A 22,859-nucleotide genomic window follows, 5' to 3' on the forward strand; every position below is an offset into this window, starting at 1 on the left:
GTGGACATATTGTCTGCGAATACAGAGGTTATTAGCATGGCAGGAGTGCAGGTAAGAATGTCAGGGATGCAGTGGGCCCCTGCTGGGGATGCCACTGTCCCAGCTCATCTGCTTCAGACCTGGCTTCCTAGTAGTGTGCCTGGTAGGCAGTGACTAATAGCACAAGAGCCTGGGCCTTTGACACCTTCCTTGTCTTATAAATAAAAATAAACTTCTTTGTTGTCATTGTTGTTTAAAAAAAGAAAAAGACTCCACCCTGAAAGTAATATAAGAACAGAAGTTGCAGAAATGGAGAATTGCCTTTTTTTTATCACACACTTTTTGTGCTATTTGAATTGTCCAAATTGGCAGTATATAGTTACATTTCCCACCTGGTCCTTCATTGATTTGTAACATTCAAAGGTGTGCTGCCTCCTCTCAGCCTTCTGTCATTTCTCAATGTCCTGTGGGTTTACAAGGACATCCGTGGGTGCACAGCTCCTGAACAGAAGATGCTGTGGAGCAGTAGTGAAGGTGTGTGTGCGTGTCCCTGTCACAGTGGCTTGCCCTCTGTTTGAAGCCCCTGGCCTGATGTAGGAACTTATCACTGACAGCATTAAAAACGAAAAAACAAAAAACTCCAATGGTTATTTCTCCCTCTTTTCTTAATTCTGGCTTCTCTTTGGTTTGGACATGAGGGGAATCTACAGAAAAAAAAAATCTGTCTTCTAGAGAATGGTGGAGGAGTGTTTCTGCCTGCGGGCCTTGCCTGACATAAGGACCGGGGTCCTCCCCAGATGCACACACTTCCTTATTTGCCCTTCACATGCTACTGATTATGAAAGAGAAAATCCTCTTCCTCCAGCCCTGGCTCTTTCTAAAGCAGAATTATTAAGGTATTTCATCTTTTACAGGATATTCAAATTGAAGCCTTGTTGATGAGAGCCTGTGAGCCCATCATTCAGAACTTCTGCCATGTAAGTGACACCTGGAGAAATTCCCTGGGACGGGGCCCTGAGTATGTCGGACTCTTCTCAGTGTGTTACTCCAGAGTGACAGCCAGCTTTGGCAAGTTAAGATTGAACATGTAAACAACATCCCAAGAGAGGAGCCACTGTCCTGAGAAACCTTGTTTGATGAGCCTTTGAAGGATCCAGCAAGTGTGTAGTTAGTAGCAGTCACTGAGATGCCCTTTGCAACGAAGAGCTGTCACTTCCCAGACAGCAGCCCAGCAGCTGTTAGCAGCAGCAGTGACTTCTCCTGCCAGCTCTCTCCTCATACTTTAAGATTGAGTGAATTCTGTTCCTTTATTGGCTGTTCAACTCATTGAAAAAGATCAGTTGTGACTGTTAGATTCTACAGAGCAAGGAGCTGTATGGTTGCCACCCTGTGAAGACCATGAAAGGCACTGGTCATGTGTGTTCTTGCCTCCTGCAGAACACCTGCCGTGTGCTTTTCATTCTGCTAAGTGTTTGCTTTGTGGTTTCTCAGGTTCATTTTTGCTGTAACTTACAGAATGTGTCTTCCTCCTGAAGGCTTCTAGAATCTGTCCAGTTTGCGTGTTTCATGGTCTAAGCAGCAAGCTTTATTCATCACCTATTACAAAAAAGGAATAAATGTGCCCTGTGTTCACTAGGACGTGGCAGATAACCAGATAGACTCAGGGGACCTGATGGAGTGTCTGATTCAGAACAAACACCAGAAGGAAATGAACGAGAAGTGTGCCATTGGAGTCACCCACTTCCAACTGGTGAGTGACATCTGGCTGTTGATCTTGTCCCTGCCACCTGGTACTTACTGAATCCCTCCTTGTTGTGAACGCTCACTCTTTCCAAACGCGTATCCTGCTGCTTGTTCTCAGCAAAGGCAGTTTTTCCTGCTGTGGCCAGGCACTCGGTTAGGCCCTTGAAATTCAGTGACGTTGAGTAGAACATGGTCCAGTCTGCTGGGGACTGAGACAAGTGAGCAGGCGTCTGCTGCTGCAGGCACTGCACTCGCTCAGGAATGTTAGCCTCCCCTTCCATGTCCTCACTGAAACCGTTGTGTCTTTGTACTGGTTTTGTGCGAATACACTGAACTCTGAATCTTTTTTCTTTTAAATTAGACCATCCTCTTGACAATTACCACATGTACTTGAGGGAGGTAACTTCCTTCCAAGAAGTGGCAGTCTGGCCAGCTGTGGTAATGACCTCTCCCCAGGGCCCAGGGCCTTGCTGATTATGTATTCCATGAGTGCCTGGCGCTGGGAGACAGTGGTGAGATGGCACACCCCTGCCCTGTGTACAGATACAGATGTAGTCTCCAGGGCTTCTGTGAAGAGAAACAAAACAGCAAGGGCTACAAGGAAAGAGGATTTCAAATGGAAGTGCTTCAGTAGACATCTCAAGGAAGTAGCAGAGCCAATCACAGGAAGATCCGGGAATGGAGTTGTTAGGGCGAAGGAAGGGGCACATGTGGAGTTGGAATGATGGTGAAGGCTGGGTTCCTGTAGCAGAGGAGGATGAGAAGTAGGCCAGAGTCACCCAGGTCAGAGCCTCCCCTCTTCTAAGTGGGGTCTAAAAGCCTGTGTGAGTAAGATGTCACCCACCAGACTGGCAGCCTGCACACACTTCTAACTTCATTTCTCATCATCTTTCAGGTACAGATGAAGGACTTTCGGTTCTCTTACAAGTTTAAGATGGCATGCAAGGAAGATGTGTTGAAACTTTGCCCCAACATAAAAAAGAAGTATGTAGCTTTTAATTGATTTGTTCTGCTTCCCTAAAGTCCCTCCAGTATTGTTTATTTCTAGAATTATACATTTAGCATTTTGGAACCATGGTTGACCCAAAATATCAAGATTGTAAAATAAAACTGGATAAGGGGAACTACTATGCAAAATTTCTGCTTTTAAAATTGAAAAAAAAAAAGCAGTGAGACTGTCAGGGAAGGTACCACTTGTGAGTAAATGACGCGGCCTTGTCCTTCCCGGCAGGGTGGACGTGGTGATCTGCCTGAGTACCACCGTGCGCAACGACACTCTGCAGGAGGCCAAGGAGCACCGAGTGTCCCTCAAGTGCCGCAAGCAGCTCCGTGTGGAGGAGCTGGAGATGGTAATGGCAGGTGCTGGGGCTGGCTGGGGGACTGCAGCCTCTGCCATGCTGGTGAAGACAGGCCACCATGTACTAAAGTTTCACCATGTGTACAGCTTCTTGCTTCATTGTTTCGCTAATGTCCATAGAACATTTTTTCCCTAAGTTCCTGGAATTCAGGCTGTAAGATGAGCCATAAATGTGTGAGTTGATCGCTGGATAGAAGTGCTCCCAAAGATCAGGGCCTTTGCTTCTGCCTCTGCTGAGGAGGTGTGTCCCCAGCTGCCCACACGTTGCCTTCCCGTAGCCCCGGGCTTCCCGCTCCAGTGTGCATCCAGAAAGTATGGGGGGAGATTGGGAGAGAAACCTCTTTCCCTTGCGCTTGATTCTGTCAGCATGGAGAGTCTCTTGCCATTCCCTGACCAGGGGTATTCATAGGGATCCCGTGCCCGAAGAGCTCACTGTCTGCCGGGGGGGGAGCAGTACTGTGAAGGTGTCCACACTGTGCACTGCAAGGGACTTCTTGCTTTACTTATGAGTAGAGCCAAAATGATAGCTCAGAGACAGCTAAAATAGCTCTGAGGTATTTAATGCCTCAGTATGTACTTATTTCACCTCATTGTAAGCAAAACTGAGCAATGGAAACCAAGCCCCATTAATACCCCAAAAATTACTCAACCCCATTTCCACATACAGTGGCAGTGATTTGGTGGTTTTTTTAAAGTAGTGTGGCCTACATGTGCTGCAATGATAGAGACTTGTTTAATTTACAAACTTTGGGCCTACGTCTTTTAATTAAAAAGAAAAAAGAAGTAGAACCTTACCATAACAGTAGTTTTACCTTTGTATTGTGGTTGTCACATTATCGTCCAACTGTGGGCCCCTGCTGGGTGGATATGTCATTTTGCTTCACAAGGAAGACATGTTCAAGGCCGTGTAGCCACGTGTGGTAGAATGGAAGTCAGCCATAGGCTTTCCTGTCTGGGTGCTGCCACTGTCCCTTTGCGGTGTAGTCGTGTGGTAAATCAGGCTTTAGAATGTTAGATGCATATGACAAGCTCACTTCTCACCACTCCCTCGCATCCAGACAGAGGACATCCGCCTGGAGCCAGATCTGTACGAGGCCTGCAAGAGCGACATCAAAAACTACTGCTCCACTGTGCAGTATGGCAATGCACAGGTAACCTTTGCCTTTGTTTTAAATGGAAACATTACGTGAAGCTGGCATTTTCATGACTCCTCCTCTGCCGGTAGGACAGGCCACAGCTGTCCTGTGCACACGTATCCCGAGTCTGAAGCTGTCCGGCCTGCCTGGCAAAGCTCCACATTGTGCCCTCCTCCGTCTCCTTCCTTTCCTTTGCCCTTGTGGTTACTCCAGCCTTCCCCGCCTTGTCTGCCTGATGTGCGTCTAATGATCCTTCGGCAGCTACCTCCTCTCTGTAGCTTTCCCAACACTCAGCGACTCCAAGGACAGTTATTCCATCACACAGAACCTCTTATTAGAGGCCACATGAGAATCACCTGGGAAACGTTTTTTAAGATTTGTTTCTTTTGGGGACCATCACCCTAGCTCAACAAGTTGATCCTCCTCCTACACTGCCAACATCCCATATGGATATCAGTTCTAGTCCTGGTTGCTCCACTAACAATCCAGCTCCCAGCTTATTGCCTGGGAAAGCAACAGAGCATGGCCCAAGACCTTGGGCTCCTGCACCCATGTGGAAGACCCAGAGGAAGCTCCTGTCTTCTGGCTTGGGATTTGCTCAGCTTCAGCCATTGTGGCCATTTGGTGAGTAAACCAGTGGATGGAAGATCTCTCTCTTTCCTCTGTGCAAAACTGCCTTTCAAATAAAAATTAATATTTTTTTAAAAGATTTTTAGAGCCTATTTATATAAAAATTTTATATTTATTTGAAAGTCAGAGAGAGTGAAAGAACTCTTCCACACCCACTCCTAGTTTACTCCCAAACTGGCTGCAAGTGCCCAGAGTGGGTAAAAGGAGACAGGAGACCCAACTCCATCCTAGTCTCTGAGGTAGGTGACCAGGGTACAAGTACTGAGGCATCTACCACGCTTTCCCAGGTTCATTAGCAGGAAGTTGGATCAGAAGCCAGGCAAGTGGGAGTCAAATGTGGGACATGTGTGCTGTTGGCAACCACTTAAATGCACTATACCATGAAGCCAGCCCCTCATGTGGGAAATAGTGCCCTATCCAGAACCACCAGGAATGATGTACAAAAAGATGACTTTTTAGGCTTTAATGTTTAGTGTTTTGTGGTATGTGTGTGGTTTGATTTTTCTTGTTTGTTTGTTTTGTTCTGTTTTGTTTTTTTAAGATTTATTTATTTGAAAGGCAAGATTACAGAGGCAGAGGGAGAAAGATCCTCCCTCTGATTCATTTCCCAAATATCCACAATGGCTGAGACTGGGCCAAGGCGAAGCCAAGAATGAGGAGCTTCTTTTTGGTCACCCATATAGATGCTAGAACCCACACACTTGGGCTGTCTTGCACTACTTTTGCAGGCCTATTAGCAGGGAGCTGGATCAGAAATGGAACAACCAAGACTCAAACCAGCATCCATGCCTAATGTCAGTGTCCCGGGTACTAGCTTAATTGGCTATGCCACAGCACCAGCCCCAAAACTCCACTTCTGTCCAGCCTCCTGCTCATGTATTCTAGGAAGCAGCAGATGTCAGCTCAAGTGCTTGGTTCCCTGTGGCCTGTGTGAGAGCCTGGGATTATTAAATCCATGGTTATTACATGCACTTGGGGATTGAACCAACAGATGAAAGATTGATTATTGGTCAGTTGAGGGGTATGTGTCACTCGGCCTTTCAAATAAATAAGGCTAGGTCTGTCGTGCTTCCTGCCAAAAGCAGCCCCCAAATGTGGTCCTGCTGCTATGTCAGACTTAGTCTAAGGATAGTGGTCATGAAGCAGCCATCACTGCGCCAGCCTTGGCTACTGGAACAGGATGGTGGGCCCAGCAAAGGTTCATGGAGAAGGTCTCTAACTAAGCTAAGGGGAAAGAGCCACTCTCACTGGCAGGGTGCTTTCTCATCTCAATTCAAGGAAGAACCCACTGTGTGTATGGTGGCTATAGAAATAATACTAACAAATCCATTCCCATTTCTTCTCCTTTCTCAGTTCTTTGGAAAGTTGTGACTAGGGGAATCTTACTTGCTTTGACTGTCTTGTGTGCTATGAGCAATGGAGTAGAAGTAATTCTAGAACATTTTACTTATAGTGTAATAGGTCACAAATGCAAAGCATGATTTGTGAGAACATGTATAGTTCTTCCATTATAAGTCTTTCCTGCCATCAGCATTATGGCATAGCATCATGCATGTGGCAAGCCCCCTCTTGAATCACCACTGTCAGAGAGGCGTGCTCATTCTAGTCCTGGCTGCTCCCAATTTGGCTCCACTGCCTGGGAAGGTTCCTGTGGGAGACCCGGAAGTTCTTGGTCCTGGCTTTAGCCTTGCTTGGTCCTCCCTGTTTGTGGAGATTGACCCCAGTAGATAAGAGATTTTCTCGTTCTCTATCTGCCTTTCAAATTAATAAAAGATCTTTTGTTATTTCCTACCAAACTAAACTTAACTTTTCATGGGAGGAGAAGACAGATGAGAGAGATCTTCCTTTCACTGATTCACTCCCCAAGTGGTCACAACATACAGGGCTGTACCAGTCTGAAACCAGGCTCCCACCTACGTAGCAGAGTCCCAAGCGCTTGTGTCATCATCCACTGTGATTCCAGGCAGAAGACAACAGGGTCCCAAGCACTTGTGTTTTCGTCTGCTGTGTCCCCAGGCACACAAGCTAGAGCAGAAGCAAAGCACTGAGTCAGTGCCCTGGTCAAGGGACGCCAGTGTCAGATGCAGTGACCTTACATTGGCCCCTTCATCACTGTTACTTCCACTAGGACATTGATTGTCCTGGCTTCTGGAGCTCACCCAGGCAGTTGGACATCTAAGACTGGTCTTCATGTCTCTAATATTCCCTCTGGTGGTCCCTGTATCTTCCATTTCTCTCTGCTGCATGTGAGGGCTTCTTCAATCCTGTTTCCCTGCCTCAGTTTATTCTTCAGCTCTGTGCGAGTTGGGTTTTGTTTTGCATTTCTTGGATCTCTGTTTGGTTCTTCTTACAGCTCTCTCTTCTTGGTGCTTGTCTACTGTTTCCTTCTGAATGGTTCTGAGAATATTTAATGTATTTTTCAGCTTGCTCTCATCACCCTATGACCGTAGTCCCTCTGTTTTGAATCCTTGGTTAATATATGCACGGTCTTCTTGTAGCATTAGTGTTCCTCACATAGCTATTGGGTTAGCCATCCCGGATACTTAACCTGATATCTTATGCCACAGATTATTGAATGCCTTAAAGAAAACAAGAAGCAGCTGAGTACTCGTTGCCACCAGAAGGTGTTCAAGCTACAGGAGACAGAGATGATGGACCCGGAACTGGACTACACCCTCATGAGAGTCTGTAAGCAGATGATAAAGGTAAGAGGTCCAAAACCAGGGCCAGCACAGGAAAGGTGGAAACAACATCACAGACGTGTGCAGCCTGTTTTTGCAGCTGAGACAGCCACCAGCTGTGGTCCCCAGACTGGCAGTGGCCACCTCCCCTGGGAGCTTACACAGACTTGCACCAAGCCCAGGTCTGAGTCAGAGTGTCAGGGAGAGGTGCAGGGACTCTTGTCACACAGGCCTTCACACAGTGCTGGTACATGTTCAGGTTTAAAACTCACAACCTTGCCCGACACATAAAGATGGCAATATAAGATTGGCTAGTGGGTGGTTAGTGGTAGGCACCCCGAGAAAGCCACTACCATTGCCCTTCAGGTGTCAATGCCCACTCTTAGATGTTTCTTTTGGGCAGGTTCCTCTGCTTCGCTTCCTCCTGTTGGACAGTCTCAGCTGCTCCTCAGCTGTCCAGATACGTGGAGATGAACCTTCAGGTTCCAACTCCTTGTTTCAGTTTTCCTTTGAAATCATATGCCACTTTCTCATTCTCACAGCAATTCTAAAGAGAGTTTCGAACATTAGAAGCCTAAATCTGCTTAGCTGGCCTGGTACACTTGAGGATTTTCTGGTTTGCTTGTTTGTTTAATTAGTAATGAAGATTCTGTTTAAAAAAAGAGAAGGAAATGAATTTCCAGGGCCAGCATTTGTTTTGTTTTGTTCATTTTATTTTTTATTAGGAACTCAGATATACAGAGAGATACATTGAGGAAGATCTTCCATCCACTGTTTCACTCCCCAAGTGGCCACAAAGGCCAAAGCTGAGCTGATCCGAAGCTGGCACCAAAAGCCAGGACCCTCTTCCTTGTCTCCCACATAGTTGTAGGGTCCCAGGGCTTTGGACCATCTTCTACTGCTTTCTGACGCCACAAGCAGGTTGCTGGATGGGAAGCAGAGCAGCTGGAATATGAACCAGTGCCCATATGGGATCCTGGTGGATGAAAGATGAGGATTTAGCCACGAGGCTATTGCACCAGGCCTGAGCCAGTGTTTTGATGCAGCAGACTAAGCCACCTTGCACTGCTGACGTGTCGTATCAGTCACAGTGTTCTACCTCCAATCCAGCTAATGTGCCTGAGAAGGCTGCAAATGATGCCCCAAGTACTTGGACCCCTGCCACCCATGTGTGAGGTCAGGATGCAGTTCTGGAAGATACTATCCTTCTCCCTAATCAAAAGGACAGGAGAGGGGAGGGGAGAGACAAATCTCAAGAGGGAAAAGAAAATTCCACCAACAGGCGCTGTCCCTGTATTCAGTGATAGGTTGTAATCACACACAGTGAGACAGCTGAGAATGGGGCCATGATGCACTAGTGTCCCAATTCGAGTTTGTCATTTAATGTGACAATTAAATTCCTGTGGATTGGCAGACAGAAATGGGGCTGGTACTTAGCCCAAAACTCACTTCTGGCAGGCAGGCCAGTACAGCACACGTACACTAGCCGCTCAGCTAGGGGAACCAGATGGTTTTTACCACACATCCCCGTTCACACTAGGGCATAGCTAAATATGGTTTAAGGGCTGGATGCCCACCAGGTACAGTGTTACATTGGTGCCTAAATAATAATGAAGCTCATGGGATGCCATGTAATTTAGTAAAGCCATGTGGTTTGGAAATCAGTCCCACACAGAGTAGCAAGTAGTGAGGCAGTAGGAAAAAATGTGAGAAATGCAGTTGAGCTTCGGTAAGGACGACAGAGTTGGGGTGGGCGCCTGCTCTGGCCTGGCTCTTCTCACACCGTGTAGGAGCCTCATCACTGATGGGCTCAGTGGAATGACTCTGAAACCTTGTTTCTTTGCAGAGATTCTGTCCAGAAGCAGACTCTAAAACCATGCTGCAGTGCTTAAAGCAAAATAAAAACAGTGAACTGATGGACCCCAAGTGCAAGCAGATGATCACCAAGCGTCAGATCACCCAGAATACAGGTGAGCACGCACCCCAGTGCAACGCGATGGAGAGGACGTGTGGTCGGCCGAGTCAGCTACAGGGGAGTCTGATTCTGGTCTCAGTCGGTTTTTTTGTTTTTTTTTAGTTTGTGTGTGTGTGTGTGTGTGTGTGTGTGTGTGTGTGTGTGTGTGTGTGTGTGTGTGTGGTGTGTGTGTGTGTGTGTGTTTTGGTTTGTTTTTTCTCTCTCTGTCTCTCTAAGACTTATTTATTTGAAAGGCCAGATTACAGAGAAAGGTCTTCCCTCTTCTAATTTAATCCACAAAAGACTACAGCAGCCAAAACTGGGCACAGCTGAAGCCAGGAGCTTCATTCAGGTCTCCCACATTGGAGGCAAGGGCCTAGGCATTGGGGCCGCATCTGCTGCTTTCCTAGATGCTCTAGCACGGAGCTAGATGGGCAGAACAGCTGGGATATACCAGCACCCATATAGGATGCTGGCATTGCAGGTGACACTGCACCACAACACTGTCCTTCACAAACCCCTGGGATGTCCTTGAGTGGACACATACTGCTGGCTGGCTTCCCATATGGATGGCAGTCTGAGTTCCCGTTTGCTCTGCTTCTGATGGCAGCCCCCTGCTTTTTGCCTTGGAAAGCAGCAGAAGCTATCCGAAGTCCTTGGGTCCGTGTACCAATATCAGAGACTCAGAGAAGCAGTAGATGGAGAATCTTTCCCTCTGTGTGTGTGCATATGCATGTGTGTCTCTACCTCTGCCTTTCAAATAAATCTGTAAAAACAAAAGCAGTGGCTGTTATCAGGTCGTTGACATGTCCCGTACAGGACAGAGGAAATCCAAAAACGTGTAATCCAGTGTGATGCTTTCTCTTGCTCTAGATTACCGCTTAAACCCCGTGCTGAGGAAAGCCTGTAAGGCCGACATACCTAAATTCTGTCACAGTATCCTGACGAAGGCCAAGGACGATTCAGAGCTGGAAGGCCAGGTCATCTCCTGCCTAAAGCTGCGGTATGCCGACCAGGTAAGCTGGGGTTTGTGGTGCTACTTCTGTTCCTGGAGCATCCTCTTCTGAAACCCCTGGCTTGCTCCTGATTTCCCAAGACCTTTTCGTGCTTTCCCCAGGCCAGGGGCTCAGGGCCAGGTCAGGGCTGACATGTCCTCCCTCCGTCCTACACAGCGCCTGTCTTCAGACTGTGAAGACCAGATCCGAGTCATCATCCAAGAGTCGGCCCTGGACTACCGGCTGGATCCCCAACTCCAGCTGCACTGCTCAGATGAGGTAGGACATGGGCACAGAGCTGGTTGGGGAAGTCCTTTACTATCATGTCCCGTCAGAGCTGGGTCTGGGGTCCACTGAAGCCGATCTTCTGGGCCCTTTATTGACTAAATTCCTGGTTCTTCGCAACAGTGAGTTTGGCTTGTGGTGGTCCTGTACCCTCCAGTGTTGGTTCCTTATTTCTCTGTTGAGTGAGGGCATTCTTTGGTGATAACTGTCCCCCATGACTTGTTTTTTCTTTTCTCTTTATTCTATGTGGTCAATACAGAATGCCCAAATATAGCCCAGAAAGGTTAAAGTGCAAAAGAGCAGAAAGGAAGCGTGTCCTTGGAAGTTACTTGGCTTCATAGCCATGTGGAGACCCCTGTTCCACATATGTTGATGTCAGGAGATCAAAGTTAACATGTTTTAAAGAAGCCTACTATAGAACTTCCCATGTAAAATTAAATTTATTTCTTTGCTATGGGCTTTGTTTTTGAGCCCTTCACACTTCTTGTGGGTGCCAGCAGATTAAAAGTCTGGATCGGGCATTTGCTTTCACTGTTTTACTGGCTCTGTAACCTTCCTCCTGCAGAGCCAGGGACAAGTTCTGGGTCAGGCTGCCTCCGGCCAAGGGTAACAGTAAGGTTACAAATGCAATTACCAGTCTAGCAGCCAGTGTAGTAGAAGAGGCGTGAAGTCCAGCAGGGAGCTGTGTGACCCCCAGGTCTGGTGATGACAGCATCACCCCTTGTTGGTGACCCAGCAGCCAGCCAGCACTGGGGAAGTACAGGGCTCCTTGGATTCTCCAGCTTCTCATGTGCTTTGGAAACTGCTCGTGTCTGTGCTCTGAGTGGAGACCTTGTTGTTGTCTGAACAGATCTCCAATCTCTGTGCGGAAGAAGCAGCAGCCCAAGAGCAGACAGGCCAAGTGGAGGAGTGTCTCAAAGTGAACCTGCTCAAGATCAAGACGGAAATGTGCAAGAAGGTGAGCACCGCTTCCTTTCCACTCACTTCCTTCTCTCCGCCTTCTCTCTTCCTTTGTTGCTGAAGTCTGCACACCTAGTCATGAAATCCGCTCTTTTTTTTTTTTTCAGTTAATTTTTTCTCTTTATTTTTAATATTTTTAAAGATTTATTTATTTGTTTGTTTTTGTTGGAAAGTCAGATATACCGAGGAGGAGAGACAGGAAGATCTTCCATCTGATGAGTCTTATTCCCCAAGTGGCCGCAGTGGCCAGAGCTGAGCTGATCCAAAGCCAGGTGCCAGGAGCTTCTTCTGGGTCTCCCACATGGGTGCAGGGTCCCAAGGCTTCAAGTCATCCTCAACTGCTTTCCCAGGACACAACAGGGAGCTGGATGGGAAGCAGAGCTGCCTGTATACGAACTGGTGCGCATATGGTATCCTGACGTGTGCAAGGCGAGGACTTTAGCCACTAGGCTACCGTGCCAGGCCCCTTTAATTTTATGATACATTTCCATAGACTCTGGGATTTCCCTTACCTCCTGCCCAAACTCCCTCCCCCCAGAAACCCACACTTTTAATCTGGACTAACTGCTAAGCTGCTATTTGAGTACTCTCTCGCTTCTGCGAGCTGCTGGTGTGTATGTCTCCTGTTTGCTATGGAACCACTGTCAAAGGGAACTGCGAGTGCAGTGCTAAAGCAGAATGCCAGAACTGCTCTGTCATTCGACATTCATGAAAATCCAGCAAGTTACAAATTCAGTTCATTTCAGGGCCCGGCGCGGTGGCGCAAGTGGTTAAGGTCCTCGCCTTGCACGCCCGGGATCCCATATGGGCGCCGGTTCTAATCCCGGCAGCCCTGCTTCCCTTCCAGCTCCCTGCCTGTGGCCCGGGAAAGCAATCAAGGACGGCCCAAAGCTTTGGGACCCTGCACCCGCGTGGGAGACCCGAAAGAGGCTCCTGGATTCGGATCGGCATAGTATTGGCCATTGCGCTCAGCTCACTTGGGGAGTGAATCATCGGATGGAAAATCTTCCTCTCTGTCTCTCCTCTCTGTATATCCACCTTTCCAATAGTAAAAATAAATCTTTAAAAAAAAAATAACACAAATTCAGTTCATTTCAAAAATGTGCCATAAAAGCAGACTTATGAAAATGTGGTTACTAAGCTCACATTATTTCGCAGAGTTGAAACTAAAATATCACATTTTTTAGAAAAACTTTGCCTTTTATTTATTGTTTTAAAGATTTATTTCTATTACAAAGTCAGATATACAGAGAGGAGGAGAGACAGAGAGGAAGATCTTCCATCAGATGATTCACTCCCCAACGGCAGGAGCCAGGAGATTCCTTCAGGTCTGCCACGCAGGTGCAGGGTCCCAAGGCTTTGGGCCATCCTCAACTGCTCTCCCAGGCCACAAGCAGGGAGCTGGATGGGAAGTGGAGCTGCTGGGATTAAAACCAGGTGGGATCCCAGTACGTTCAAGGTGAGGACTTTAAACACTAGGCCACCGTGCCAGGCCCATGCCTTTTATTTTTAAAGATTTATTTTTTTAATTTGGAATTAGAACTTCCATCCGTTGGCTCCCTTCTCAAAGGGCTGCAGGTGCCAGGATGGCCCAACCAAAGCGAGAGCTTCCTGGTCTGTCATGTGAGTGGCAGTAGCCCTAATACCTGAGCCTTCCTCCAGTGCTTTCAAATTTTTCTTTCTTTCCTTAAGGAGCCAAGCCCCTACTCATTAGTTCACTCCCCAGATAAGCATAAGAACTCTTTATCCGGGCCAAGGCTTGAAGCTGACTGCAGGTCTGCCATGTGGCTGGCAGGAAGCCGATTACTGTAGCCCTACGGCTGCCTCGCTGCCAACTGGAATCCCTAGCCAGAGCCGGTGTCAAACCCACACTCAGGTGCAAGGCACAGGCACCTTAGTTGGAGTTTTAACCACAGACTAAACCTCCTCCCCTGGGTTTTGGCTTGGTGTGGTTTGGTAGTTTGTTTAGTAACTGTTGCTTCATGTGGATTGTGCCCTGTCTGTAGCGAGCAGCCTGGTTTTGACAGGCCGGTGTCTGGCCTCCTCTCCCTGCTGTGTGCAGCCAGAGTGAGCCAGAGCCTTATGCCTGAGCCGTTTCTGTCCCTTCCTCCCAGAGCATCTTACCTCACAGGATGCCTGGTGTAGAAGTGCTATCCCATCTTCTTTTTTTTTCTTTTGTGTGTGACACAGGTGTCGTGAAACAAAATACCTTTGTTTGATTGGGTGTTTTAATGTAACACATCAGACTCTTTAATTTTTTTTTTTTTTTTCATTTTTCTTGAGAAGTAACAGAATGACTGCATTAACAACTGTAAACACGTGAGGAATACTGAGTGCCTGTATTTTGCCTGCCCCCTCTTGTAGGCTCTGTGGCTGACCCTCAGCCCTCCATGCTTGGCTGTGTGTGTGTGTGTGTGTGTGTGTGTAGAGTTGCAGGCAACAGATCAGATGCATGTCCCTCTATGTAGGCTCTCTCCCTGTTGACCTTTGCTTCCAGGAAGTGTTAAACATGCTGAAGGAGAGCAAAGCAGACATCTTTGTGGACCCTGTTCTTCACACAGCCTGTGCTCTGGACATTAAACACCACTGCGCAGCCATCACGCCCGGCCGTGGGCGCCGTAAGTCGCTGTGTTCGCCCTCGCCCATCCCGGCTCCTGCTGTCTCGGGAGGTCTGGAAGCGGCCCTTCTGGATGTCAGTTGTGCTGCTCTGTTGCATAGCAGCACCCCATCACCCCAGCAGAGACAATATCCCCAGGGCCTGGGTGGTGCCAGGATTAGGCCTTTATAGCATTATTCAGGTTTGGGCCAGCATAGCTCTAACCAGGAGTAAATGTTTAATAAGGGGCCAATCATATGCCAGAAGCAAAAGGTGGGTCCTCACCCTGGCCACATGTCCGCCTTGCCCAGATAACAACAGCTTCCTCAGCTTTCCCAGTGGCCACAGAGGGCTTTGTCAGCAGGCCTTTTGAAGCTGGAACCCCCACAGGTGACAAAGCTGCTTCTGAGCCATGCATGCCTGAGAAAAAGGTGGCCTTTTGAGGTTGGACAGCTAGTCCAGGGGTTAGCCATCGTTTCTCCATGCTGGGGCCAAGGTCAGGTCACAGAATGGATTTTGCTCTGTTGAGCCTCCACACGTGAGTTCTCTGGCCGGCCCCCTGCTCTGCGCCCCCCTGTGTGGCATGCGTTTGTAGAGCCTCTCCTCCGTGCCCTCCCACAGAAATGTCCTGCCTCATGGAGGCGCTGGAGGACAAGCGTGTGCGGCTGCAGCCCGAGTGCAAGAAGCGCCTCAACGACCGGATCGAGATGTGGAGCTACGCTGCCAAGGTAAGCGCCAGCGCCTCCGCCACGAGAGGCCTGCGCTGCTCTTGTTCTTTGGAGGCCTGCCATCCTTGGCTTCCACAAGCCTGGACCCACTGTCTCTGCACGGACCCTGTCTGCAGGCCTTCCCAGGGCCAACCACTGGAAAGTGAATCACCCAAAGGGAGGGGGGCTATCACGCGGCCTCCGCTGTCCCAACACTTCTTTCACGATGTGGGGATATGTGTGTGAGACCGGTACTCGGCTGTCCTGGAACCTGGAGCAGAGCAATAGAATCACGGAATACTAGCGGGTGTGCCTGATGCCCAGGCAGGAATGGGCTGGGGAGATTTTTTTTTCCTGTGGAAGTCCAGGCTCATAGAGAAGAGAGTGCTATGGTTTTCTGAGCCTTGCCATTTTGTAGCCTGCAGAGCAGTGTAATAGGCACCCCCTCATTCAAACATTGAGTCCCCAGGGGGATGCAGTGAGGCTGTCCCTTTGTGGTACAGGTTGACCCTGACCTCAGGCCAGGTCCCCCTTCCTGTAAACTCTGACTGCCTGGTGTAGTCTCAGGTGTTGTTTCAGCCTTCACTAGGGTAGACAGACCCAGTGACCTTGAAGAACTTGACCACAGGCTCGAAGGTCACAGGTTACAAGGCTAGAGGGCCTGATCAGTGGTCTTCATACCTAACTCGAAGGGAGTTGGAGGGGATCGTGTCCGTCACAGAGGCTGCCTCATGGCTGCGCCCTGCCCCTCTGAGTGGCTGTACTTGAACGTGGCTTCACAGTGATCCCTGGTGGTTACCTTGGCCAACGCTGATGGTCACATCTCCATCATCTCACACCTGCCGCTCTGCTGTGTGCACACGGGATGGACACAGGGTCACCCACATGTGCATGAGTCGTTCCCTTCCCTGCATCCGGGCTGATGCTCAGAGCAGCCGGGAGCTTTCCAGCGCCGACAGCACCCCTGCAGCCCTGCAGAGTTCACTGCAGGTGAGCCTTGTAGAGCTGTGTGCGCACTGAGGGAGCAGGGAGGTCTCCTGTCCGGAGCCTGTGTGCATCTCTTTCTCTGTTGAAGATTTATTTTTATATAAATAAAAAGTCAGAGATCTCTTCCATCTGTTGGTTCACTCCTCAGGCAGCTACAGCAGCCAAAGCTGGACCAGGCCAAAGCCAGGAGATTCATCTGTGTCTCGCACATGGGTAGCAGGAAGCCAGATTGGAATTGGAACAGCCACGCTACGAACCAGTGCCCATATGGGATGCTGGATTTAGACGTCAGGTTTACGTGGTACGCCAGAACACCAGCCCCTGCTTGATGCAGGAAGTGCTGATGACAACATCGTGAGAAAAAAACTGGAGGCCTGGGGCTGGCTGCATAGTAGGTTAAGCTTCTGCCTGCATCACTGGCATCCCATTTGAGTGCCAGTTCAAGTCCTAGCTACTCTACTTCCAATCCACCTCTTTGCTTGTGGCCTGGGAAAGTAGCAGAGGATAGCTCAAGTCCTTGGGACCCTGTGCCCATAAGGGAGACCAGGAAGAAGCACCTGACTCTTGGCTTTGGACCAGCTCATTGGTCTTGCGGCCATTGGGGAATGAAACAGCAGATGGGAGGCTTGTCTCTGGCTCTCCTTCTCTGTAACTCTCTAAAATAGTGTTCAGGTAAAAATAAAATAATTCTGAAAAAGAATGCAGAATCAACCATCTCTTCTTTTCTCTGGTTCCTCAGAAAGGCAGCAAACAGGATGAAGAGGCAGAGACAGTGAGCCTTTTCAGGTGACACCCCAGCACACGCGGGTCCTCCTCTGCAGCAGGGTCGGGGAGGGAGGCACGAGGGGCAGGCAGTGTCCGAAGCACTGGGCACCATGTCTGACTGGGAGCAGTCGGGCGTGGGCAATTTGTGATGAGGCCCAGAGCCCCAGCTGTCCAGTGCACATGTTAAAGGGACAGGCCCGCTGTGGCCCGTTCTCAGCGGACGCGTCTCTCTCATTCCAGGTGGCCCCGGCCGACGGCTTCTCTGACCTTGCCATGCAAGTGATGACGTCACCATCCAAAAACTACATCCTGTCTGTGATCAGTGGCAGCATCTGTATTCTGTTCCTGATTGGCCTCATGTGCGGACGCATCACCAAGCGAGTGACACGGGAGCTGAAGGACAGGTAGAGTCGCCGTGACCCCAGAGGAACTGCCTGTGCAGAGCCCGTTTGTACAGCCCTCCTGTATAGTGTCCCCGCTCGCCTCGTGCCTCTCGGAGGTGACACCACACCCACGGTAGAGCAGCAGCAGGCATCCACCGCGCCGCCCCGTCCAGATCTGCCGTGTCTGCCGTGCCTCCTCCTCCTCGGCCCCCGGTGCAGCCTCGGCAGCTGGCCGCTCAGTGACTGCCTTTGCTGGTCGACTCCAGTGTCCCTGCCTGTAGACGCGTCTCGCCCACAGATGGCCAGGACTTCCAGCCCCAGCTCACTGACCTGCAACTCAAACGCTTTTTTTTAAACCCACAAAAAGGAGAAAGCAGTTTTTTGGGAAAGGAGAACACGTGTGCAGTGAGGCTCTTCCTCCTGTGTAACTGTGATATGAAGACAGGTCAGGAGGGAGAGACGCCAGACAGTAGGAAGCCACTGCCCAGGCTGCCGCTGCAGGAGTGATGTTTCCTGTTCCCATGCCACAGGGCCCTGCAGGGCACAGCCACACGGCCACGGGTGTTCCTGTGATCTCATCTCAGTGGAGCAAAGCACAAGCCCCCTTTTGCCAAGGGCTCGTAGGACAGGAGGGCATCAGAAGTTTGCAAAGCTGGATGAGGCTGGGCATCCATCATGCTGCACCCAGATGCTAGGATCCAAGTACCCAGAAACTTCCTCCCCCAGAACTCAGTCACCTCGGATCAGCCCCATGGAAGTCCCCTGCCTCAGCCTGAGGTGTGACTGGGGAGGGGATGCGGTGCAGGCAGGAAGAACAGGGCTCTGGCTGCCTGCTGCGACAGTACTGGTCAGAGGCAGCGGCCTTGAGGGGCTCAGGGTGGGCTCGGCGTGCAGCCAGCGGGCAGCCTGAGCTCTGCACACTCCAGGCAAACTCCCCCGACAAGCTCCTCCGGGCCTCTTCAAGGAGAGTGTGTGCAAGTTCCTACATTAAAACATGGAGGACTTTTCTCCGGTTTTTTCTTTTTGTCGTCTGCTGCGTGTGAGTGTTCTGGTAGGCTTTGGCTCCATGTTGTCCGTTGGTGGTCCATTGCTCTCTTCTAGAAGCCATGCTCCAGAGGGGCAGTATTGCTGACCATCAGGCCTGGGGTATGTGGGGGGCGGCAGCAGCAGCAGCGTGTCCAGGTGGGCATGTCTTCGCCCAAGTGGGACCGTTACAGCCAGGGGCTGCACAGAACGACATGTACAGTAGGAGATATATTTATATAATATATATTTTATTAACCTGTTAGATGTCCACAAAGTATTATAAATCACGTGCCTACAACTGTCCCCACACCACAGCCTGTGCACGGGGCCCTTCCCTCTGCTCCCCGAGAGAGGCCCGTGGAGCTGGCTGTGTTCCCCACAGTGGATCCAGCACGAGGGGCAGCTGCTCCAACTGCCTCCCTCCTACCTGATTGACATCTGTTTGGGTTCTGTGTTTTTCTTCCTTTCCTTTCTCCTTGGCTGCCTTTCCTGGAGGCACTGCATTCCAGGAGCCACCTGTGTATCTGCCCAGGGCAGTCTGAGCCTCCAGGGGGAGCTGCAGAGCCCCGGGCACCCACGGTCAAGCTCTTAGGCCTTTCTAACTCTGCGCCCACGCTGGGATTCTCTAACCACTTACAACTTGAACCACATGACATGTGTGCAACACACCCATCCCACCTGCTTCTGGGGTGCCCCTCTAGGTTGGTTTGGGATGCTGAAGCTTCAGCACGAGTGCTGTGAGTGTGCTACAAGAGCAGGTGCCCCATGGTTGGCAGGACAGGGTTCAGGTCTGCCACCTCTGCCATGTCCCATGTTTCTGTTCTTTCACCTGAGCAAAAAGCCTGCTAGCTGTCCGCAGTAGATGTGAAAAGTATGATGATTTTGGTTTGTGGGATATCTGTTGCCTTTAGAAGCAGTTGGGATAGAAAGAGTCCCACTGTGGTGTCTTCAAATAGCTGTTGTCCCCGTGGAGGAGGTCCCGTGATGGGCCCTTGGGCGCTCCCGGGCAGAAACCTGAACTTCCTTAGGTCTAGGTGACCTGGCACCATCTGCACCCACAGCCCAGCCAAGATTGTTGTGCATCTGCATCTCATTTGCATAATGGGCACGTGGGGTCCTGACCCTGGTGTCCTAGGTCCACCTGGGTGCTCGAGAACCACCTGCTTGAGAGCCCTGCCCCAGGTGCACGAGCCGATGGTGGACCCTGACCCTTGCCTTGATTTCTTCAGATGTGGGAGCTGGTCATGAGGTTTTGCCAAGGTCAGGGCTTCACGCACTTGTTGAAGGACAGTAGCAGCTCCCTGTCCTGTGGCCTCACCGCTGGCTAGGGACTCCTCGCCATCGTGAGTTCCACCACCCGCCAAAGTCCCAGGAGCCCGGGCTGCTGCCTGGAGGCGGTGCAGGGTGGCTGCTCAGAAGCCTGGATCCCGTATCAGGGACCAAATCAGCTGCTCCTGCTGCACATGTGACCCTGGAGCCTGACCTTCACCTTGGCACACCCTGATCTTCACTGCCGCTGTCCCAAGACGAGTCTGCAGGCTAGATGTGCAAACAGGGAGCCACAGCACAGGCCAAGGTTCACACCCATCCTTGCTTCTGTCCTCGGAAGCTGGGGACATCCTCACGCTGCTGACAAGCAAGTGTTACCTCACGTCTCTGCCCTCACTTCCTCTGAGAGGTCCAGGAGACGCCGCTTCCCTGAAAGATGCCCCGAAGGCTGCTGTCAGATTTCATTTCTTCCAAATTATGCAGAACCCAGTGGTGAAGATGTCCACATTGGTACCTTACCAGCCAAGGAGAAAGGGGGTGTGGACAGCTTCTGCATCCTTTCCAAGAGAAGATTCCCCCTGGCAGATGAGCATGGCTTCTGGAACTTTCCTGTCCTTCCCACGTGTGGCACTGTTTCTGTTCCACAGGTCTGCCATGTGTTATACCAGGAGGACAGGTTTGACTGACTTGAAGTAAACGCTTGGGTCCCTCGGGACGAGGTCAGCCCAGCCTGACACAACAGGCCGAGTGTGGGTGCATGGGCACCGACCTCAGCTGCTAGGAGCTGGCCACCTACCGCCTGGGCAGCGTCCTGGCGTCCTGAGCTCTCCTGGCCCTCAAGGACGCTTGTGCAACCCTTCACCACCAAGCTCTGCTTCCCAGGTGCCCCCATCTCCCAGTAACCTCCCCCAGGCCCAGGGCCCCACATCAGAGCAGTCATGTCTAAAATGCAGCTCCCCACCCAACCCAGACAAAATTTTCCAGGAGGTGGGCTCCCCGGAGCCAACTGATTGTTGCCTGGCAAGCAGAGCTGGGCTCTCCCCACCCTCCAGCCCTCTCAGCACAGGGTGGCAGGGGAAGCTGAGGCAGTACCTCTGTCCTGCGCTTTGCCTCCACCCACCACACAAAGGTGGCATCCAGAGCCCAGCAGGGCCTCTGCCAGGTGCCTAGGTCAGACTACGGTGCCCAGGGTAGAGGGGTGTTTGGTTTCTTTTTTAAGCAAGAAAAAAAAAGTACAATGAACGGCCTCTTTGTAAATGGGTTTCCTCTCTGTATAAGACCCTGACAGGTCCTTGTTTTTACATGGTCATGCTGTGTGATTCTGAGATGTTACTGAGATTCTGAACATAATGTGCTTTTTTTTTTTCTGTACAGAATGAAACGGGAGAATTTAATAAAGAGTTTGCAGGTTTTTACTTGTTACATCTTCTCTGTGGTGACTGGGAGGAATCTCCAACCACCTGCTTGGCTCAGACACGCTTGGGGAGCTGCAGGCAGGGCCTGTACTTGCCAGCTGCTTGCTGTTCACACCCCAAGCTCCCGGTCTGTGTAAGAGAGGGAGCCTGATGTGTCCCGAGTCACTGCAGCCTGTCCCTGGGGTGGAACAGGCCTGCGGACTGTGCCCGAGTGCCACCCTTGCACACAGTCCCCAGGTCTGAGGCCTGTGCGGGCCTCTCTTCCTGCCTTGCTCTCAGTGGAGCTAGCCTGTGGGTTTTAAAAACAACTGCCTGGTAGTGGGGGTTTCTTGAAGTGGTAACATCCCTACTGCAGTCACAGTGACACGTCATGTAGTAAGAGAGAAAACAGTGACCTGGGGTGCAGGATGGCTTTGCAAAACACCTTGAATTTGCAGTCATCAGCCGCCACGTGGAGGCTGGTAAGTATGGGAGGGCAATGGAGGAAGGGTGGATGAGAAGGGAGAAGGGGCCTTGGGGGCCTGGGACCTGAGTGCTGGCTGCTCTGGCTCCTCTGCCCAGGGAGTCTGGGGCAACCTTCAGGCATGCATCCTACCCCCATCCTGTGCAGGGGACCTTGCCTCCAGTTCCATGTCAGCACTCGGCCCAGCCCCAGGGGGCGCCATAGCACCAGCACCCTGGCCTGAACCGCGCAGCAGAAACCCTAGACTGAGCACTGTTCTACTGCTGTGATTTCTGTGCACAGAATGGGGCCTGCTTGTCCGACACGGATCCTTCCAGATGCAGAGGTGGGAGCTGAGGGGCCAAAGCTGTGGGCAGTGCATCTGCCCTGCATGGATGACCACACCAGAACCCTCCCTCATGTCTGCCAGATTCTAGGGGGTTCTGAGGGCTCTTCTGGGAGCCTGTGCAGCTATCTCCCTATCCCTCCAGGCGTTGCTGACCCTGGACTCACATCACCCCCAAAACACCCACAGCACAGCAGTGAGGCTGCAGACGCCCTGTGTCGATACAAGCTCAGAGAGGCAGAGAAGCGGGCATTTCTCCTGGGGACAGGACTTGATCTTTCCTGCATGGCCTCACAAGGCAGTGTCTGCTGTTCTCCTGGAGCCTGGAACCAGGCAAGACCAGCACCTCATCCAGGGCACAGTCAGGACTGGGCTTCCCCAGACAGCAGGAGACCACGTCTGTGAGGGTCTGCTCTGGGCTTGTGAAGGACAGGCCAGCAGAAAGCTCTGTCTCATTCTGGCTCCACAGGCTACTGCCCCATGCCACCACCAGGGCTCCTCCCTGGTCACTTTGTCCTCCCAGGGGTCGTTCCCATTCCCGTTTCACAGGTGGGAGAATCCCTCTTCTCTCCAAGGATAGGGGTAGGTTTTGTCCCCTTTGCTGCACAGCTAGACTGGCAACGAGGGGGCCAGCAAGGGACGGGAGGGCCCTCCTCAAGCTGGTGGCAGAACCTGGGCAAGACCAAGCTGTGTTTGGCACTTCCCTAGGCATAATTTCTCTCTCTCTCTCTTTTTAAGGTTTATTTATTTTTATTGGAAAGGCGGATATACAGAGAGGAAGAGAGAGGAAGATCTTTCGTCCGATGATTCACTCCCCAAGTGACTGCACCAGCTGGAGCAGAACCAATATGGATCGCTGAAGTCGCAAGCAGCAGCAGCTTATCATGCCGCGCCACAGCCTTGTGGCCTTCCAACCCCCCCCATCCGGTGCCCAAGGACTTTGGAAACAGCTGCTAAAAATACTCTTCCCACCTGCTGTTCTCTGTCCTTGACAAGCAGAAGCAAGGGAGATGTTGGCAAAGGACGGGACGTGAATCCAAATGTAAAAATTTTTACTCCAGAGAGCAAAGTTGTTTTTCTAAGGGACGTTTCGCACACAGGGAGCCAAGAACCAGAGATGCTACGCTTCAGACGCTCCACAGCTGCTCGGGACGGAAGGGAGCCCGCGCTCGCCCGCGCCTGCGCCGCCCACGCCGCCCTCGC

The 22,859-nt window shown here is 50.9% G+C and overlaps 1 protein-coding gene across 2 annotated transcripts in view; it reads left to right on the top strand.

Moving 5' to 3' along the window:
* The window catches only part of GLG1 (golgi glycoprotein 1), a 94,002-nt gene extending 73,134 nt beyond the window's left edge, over nt 1-20,868 (top strand). For both annotated transcript variants that reach the window (XM_040982374.1, XM_040982375.1), the window contains 13 exons: nt 894-956; nt 1,616-1,729; nt 2,618-2,706; nt 2,954-3,071; nt 4,138-4,230; nt 7,413-7,550; nt 9,373-9,496; nt 10,354-10,496; nt 10,653-10,754; nt 11,611-11,718; nt 14,218-14,338; nt 14,938-15,044; nt 17,016-20,868. In XM_040982374.1, the coding sequence (XP_040838308.1) occupies nt 894-956; nt 1,616-1,729; nt 2,618-2,706; nt 2,954-3,071; nt 4,138-4,230; nt 7,413-7,550; nt 9,373-9,496; nt 10,354-10,496; nt 10,653-10,754; nt 11,611-11,718; nt 14,218-14,338; nt 14,938-15,044; nt 17,016-17,183 (1,488 nt within the window). In that variant the 3' untranslated portion in view covers nt 17,184-20,868. The remainder of the gene's footprint in view (nt 1-893; nt 957-1,615; nt 1,730-2,617; nt 2,707-2,953; nt 3,072-4,137; nt 4,231-7,412; nt 7,551-9,372; nt 9,497-10,353; nt 10,497-10,652; nt 10,755-11,610; nt 11,719-14,217; nt 14,339-14,937; nt 15,045-17,015) is intronic.
* The last annotated feature ends 1,991 nt before the right edge of the window (nt 20,869-22,859 follow it).

This window comes from Ochotona curzoniae, unplaced genomic scaffold, assembly GCF_017591425.1.
Source record: "Ochotona curzoniae isolate NIBS_2020 unplaced genomic scaffold, NIBS_Ocur_1.0 contig_3622, whole genome shotgun sequence".
In the NCBI taxonomy this organism is placed as follows: Eukaryota; Metazoa; Chordata; class Mammalia; order Lagomorpha; family Ochotonidae; genus Ochotona; species Ochotona curzoniae.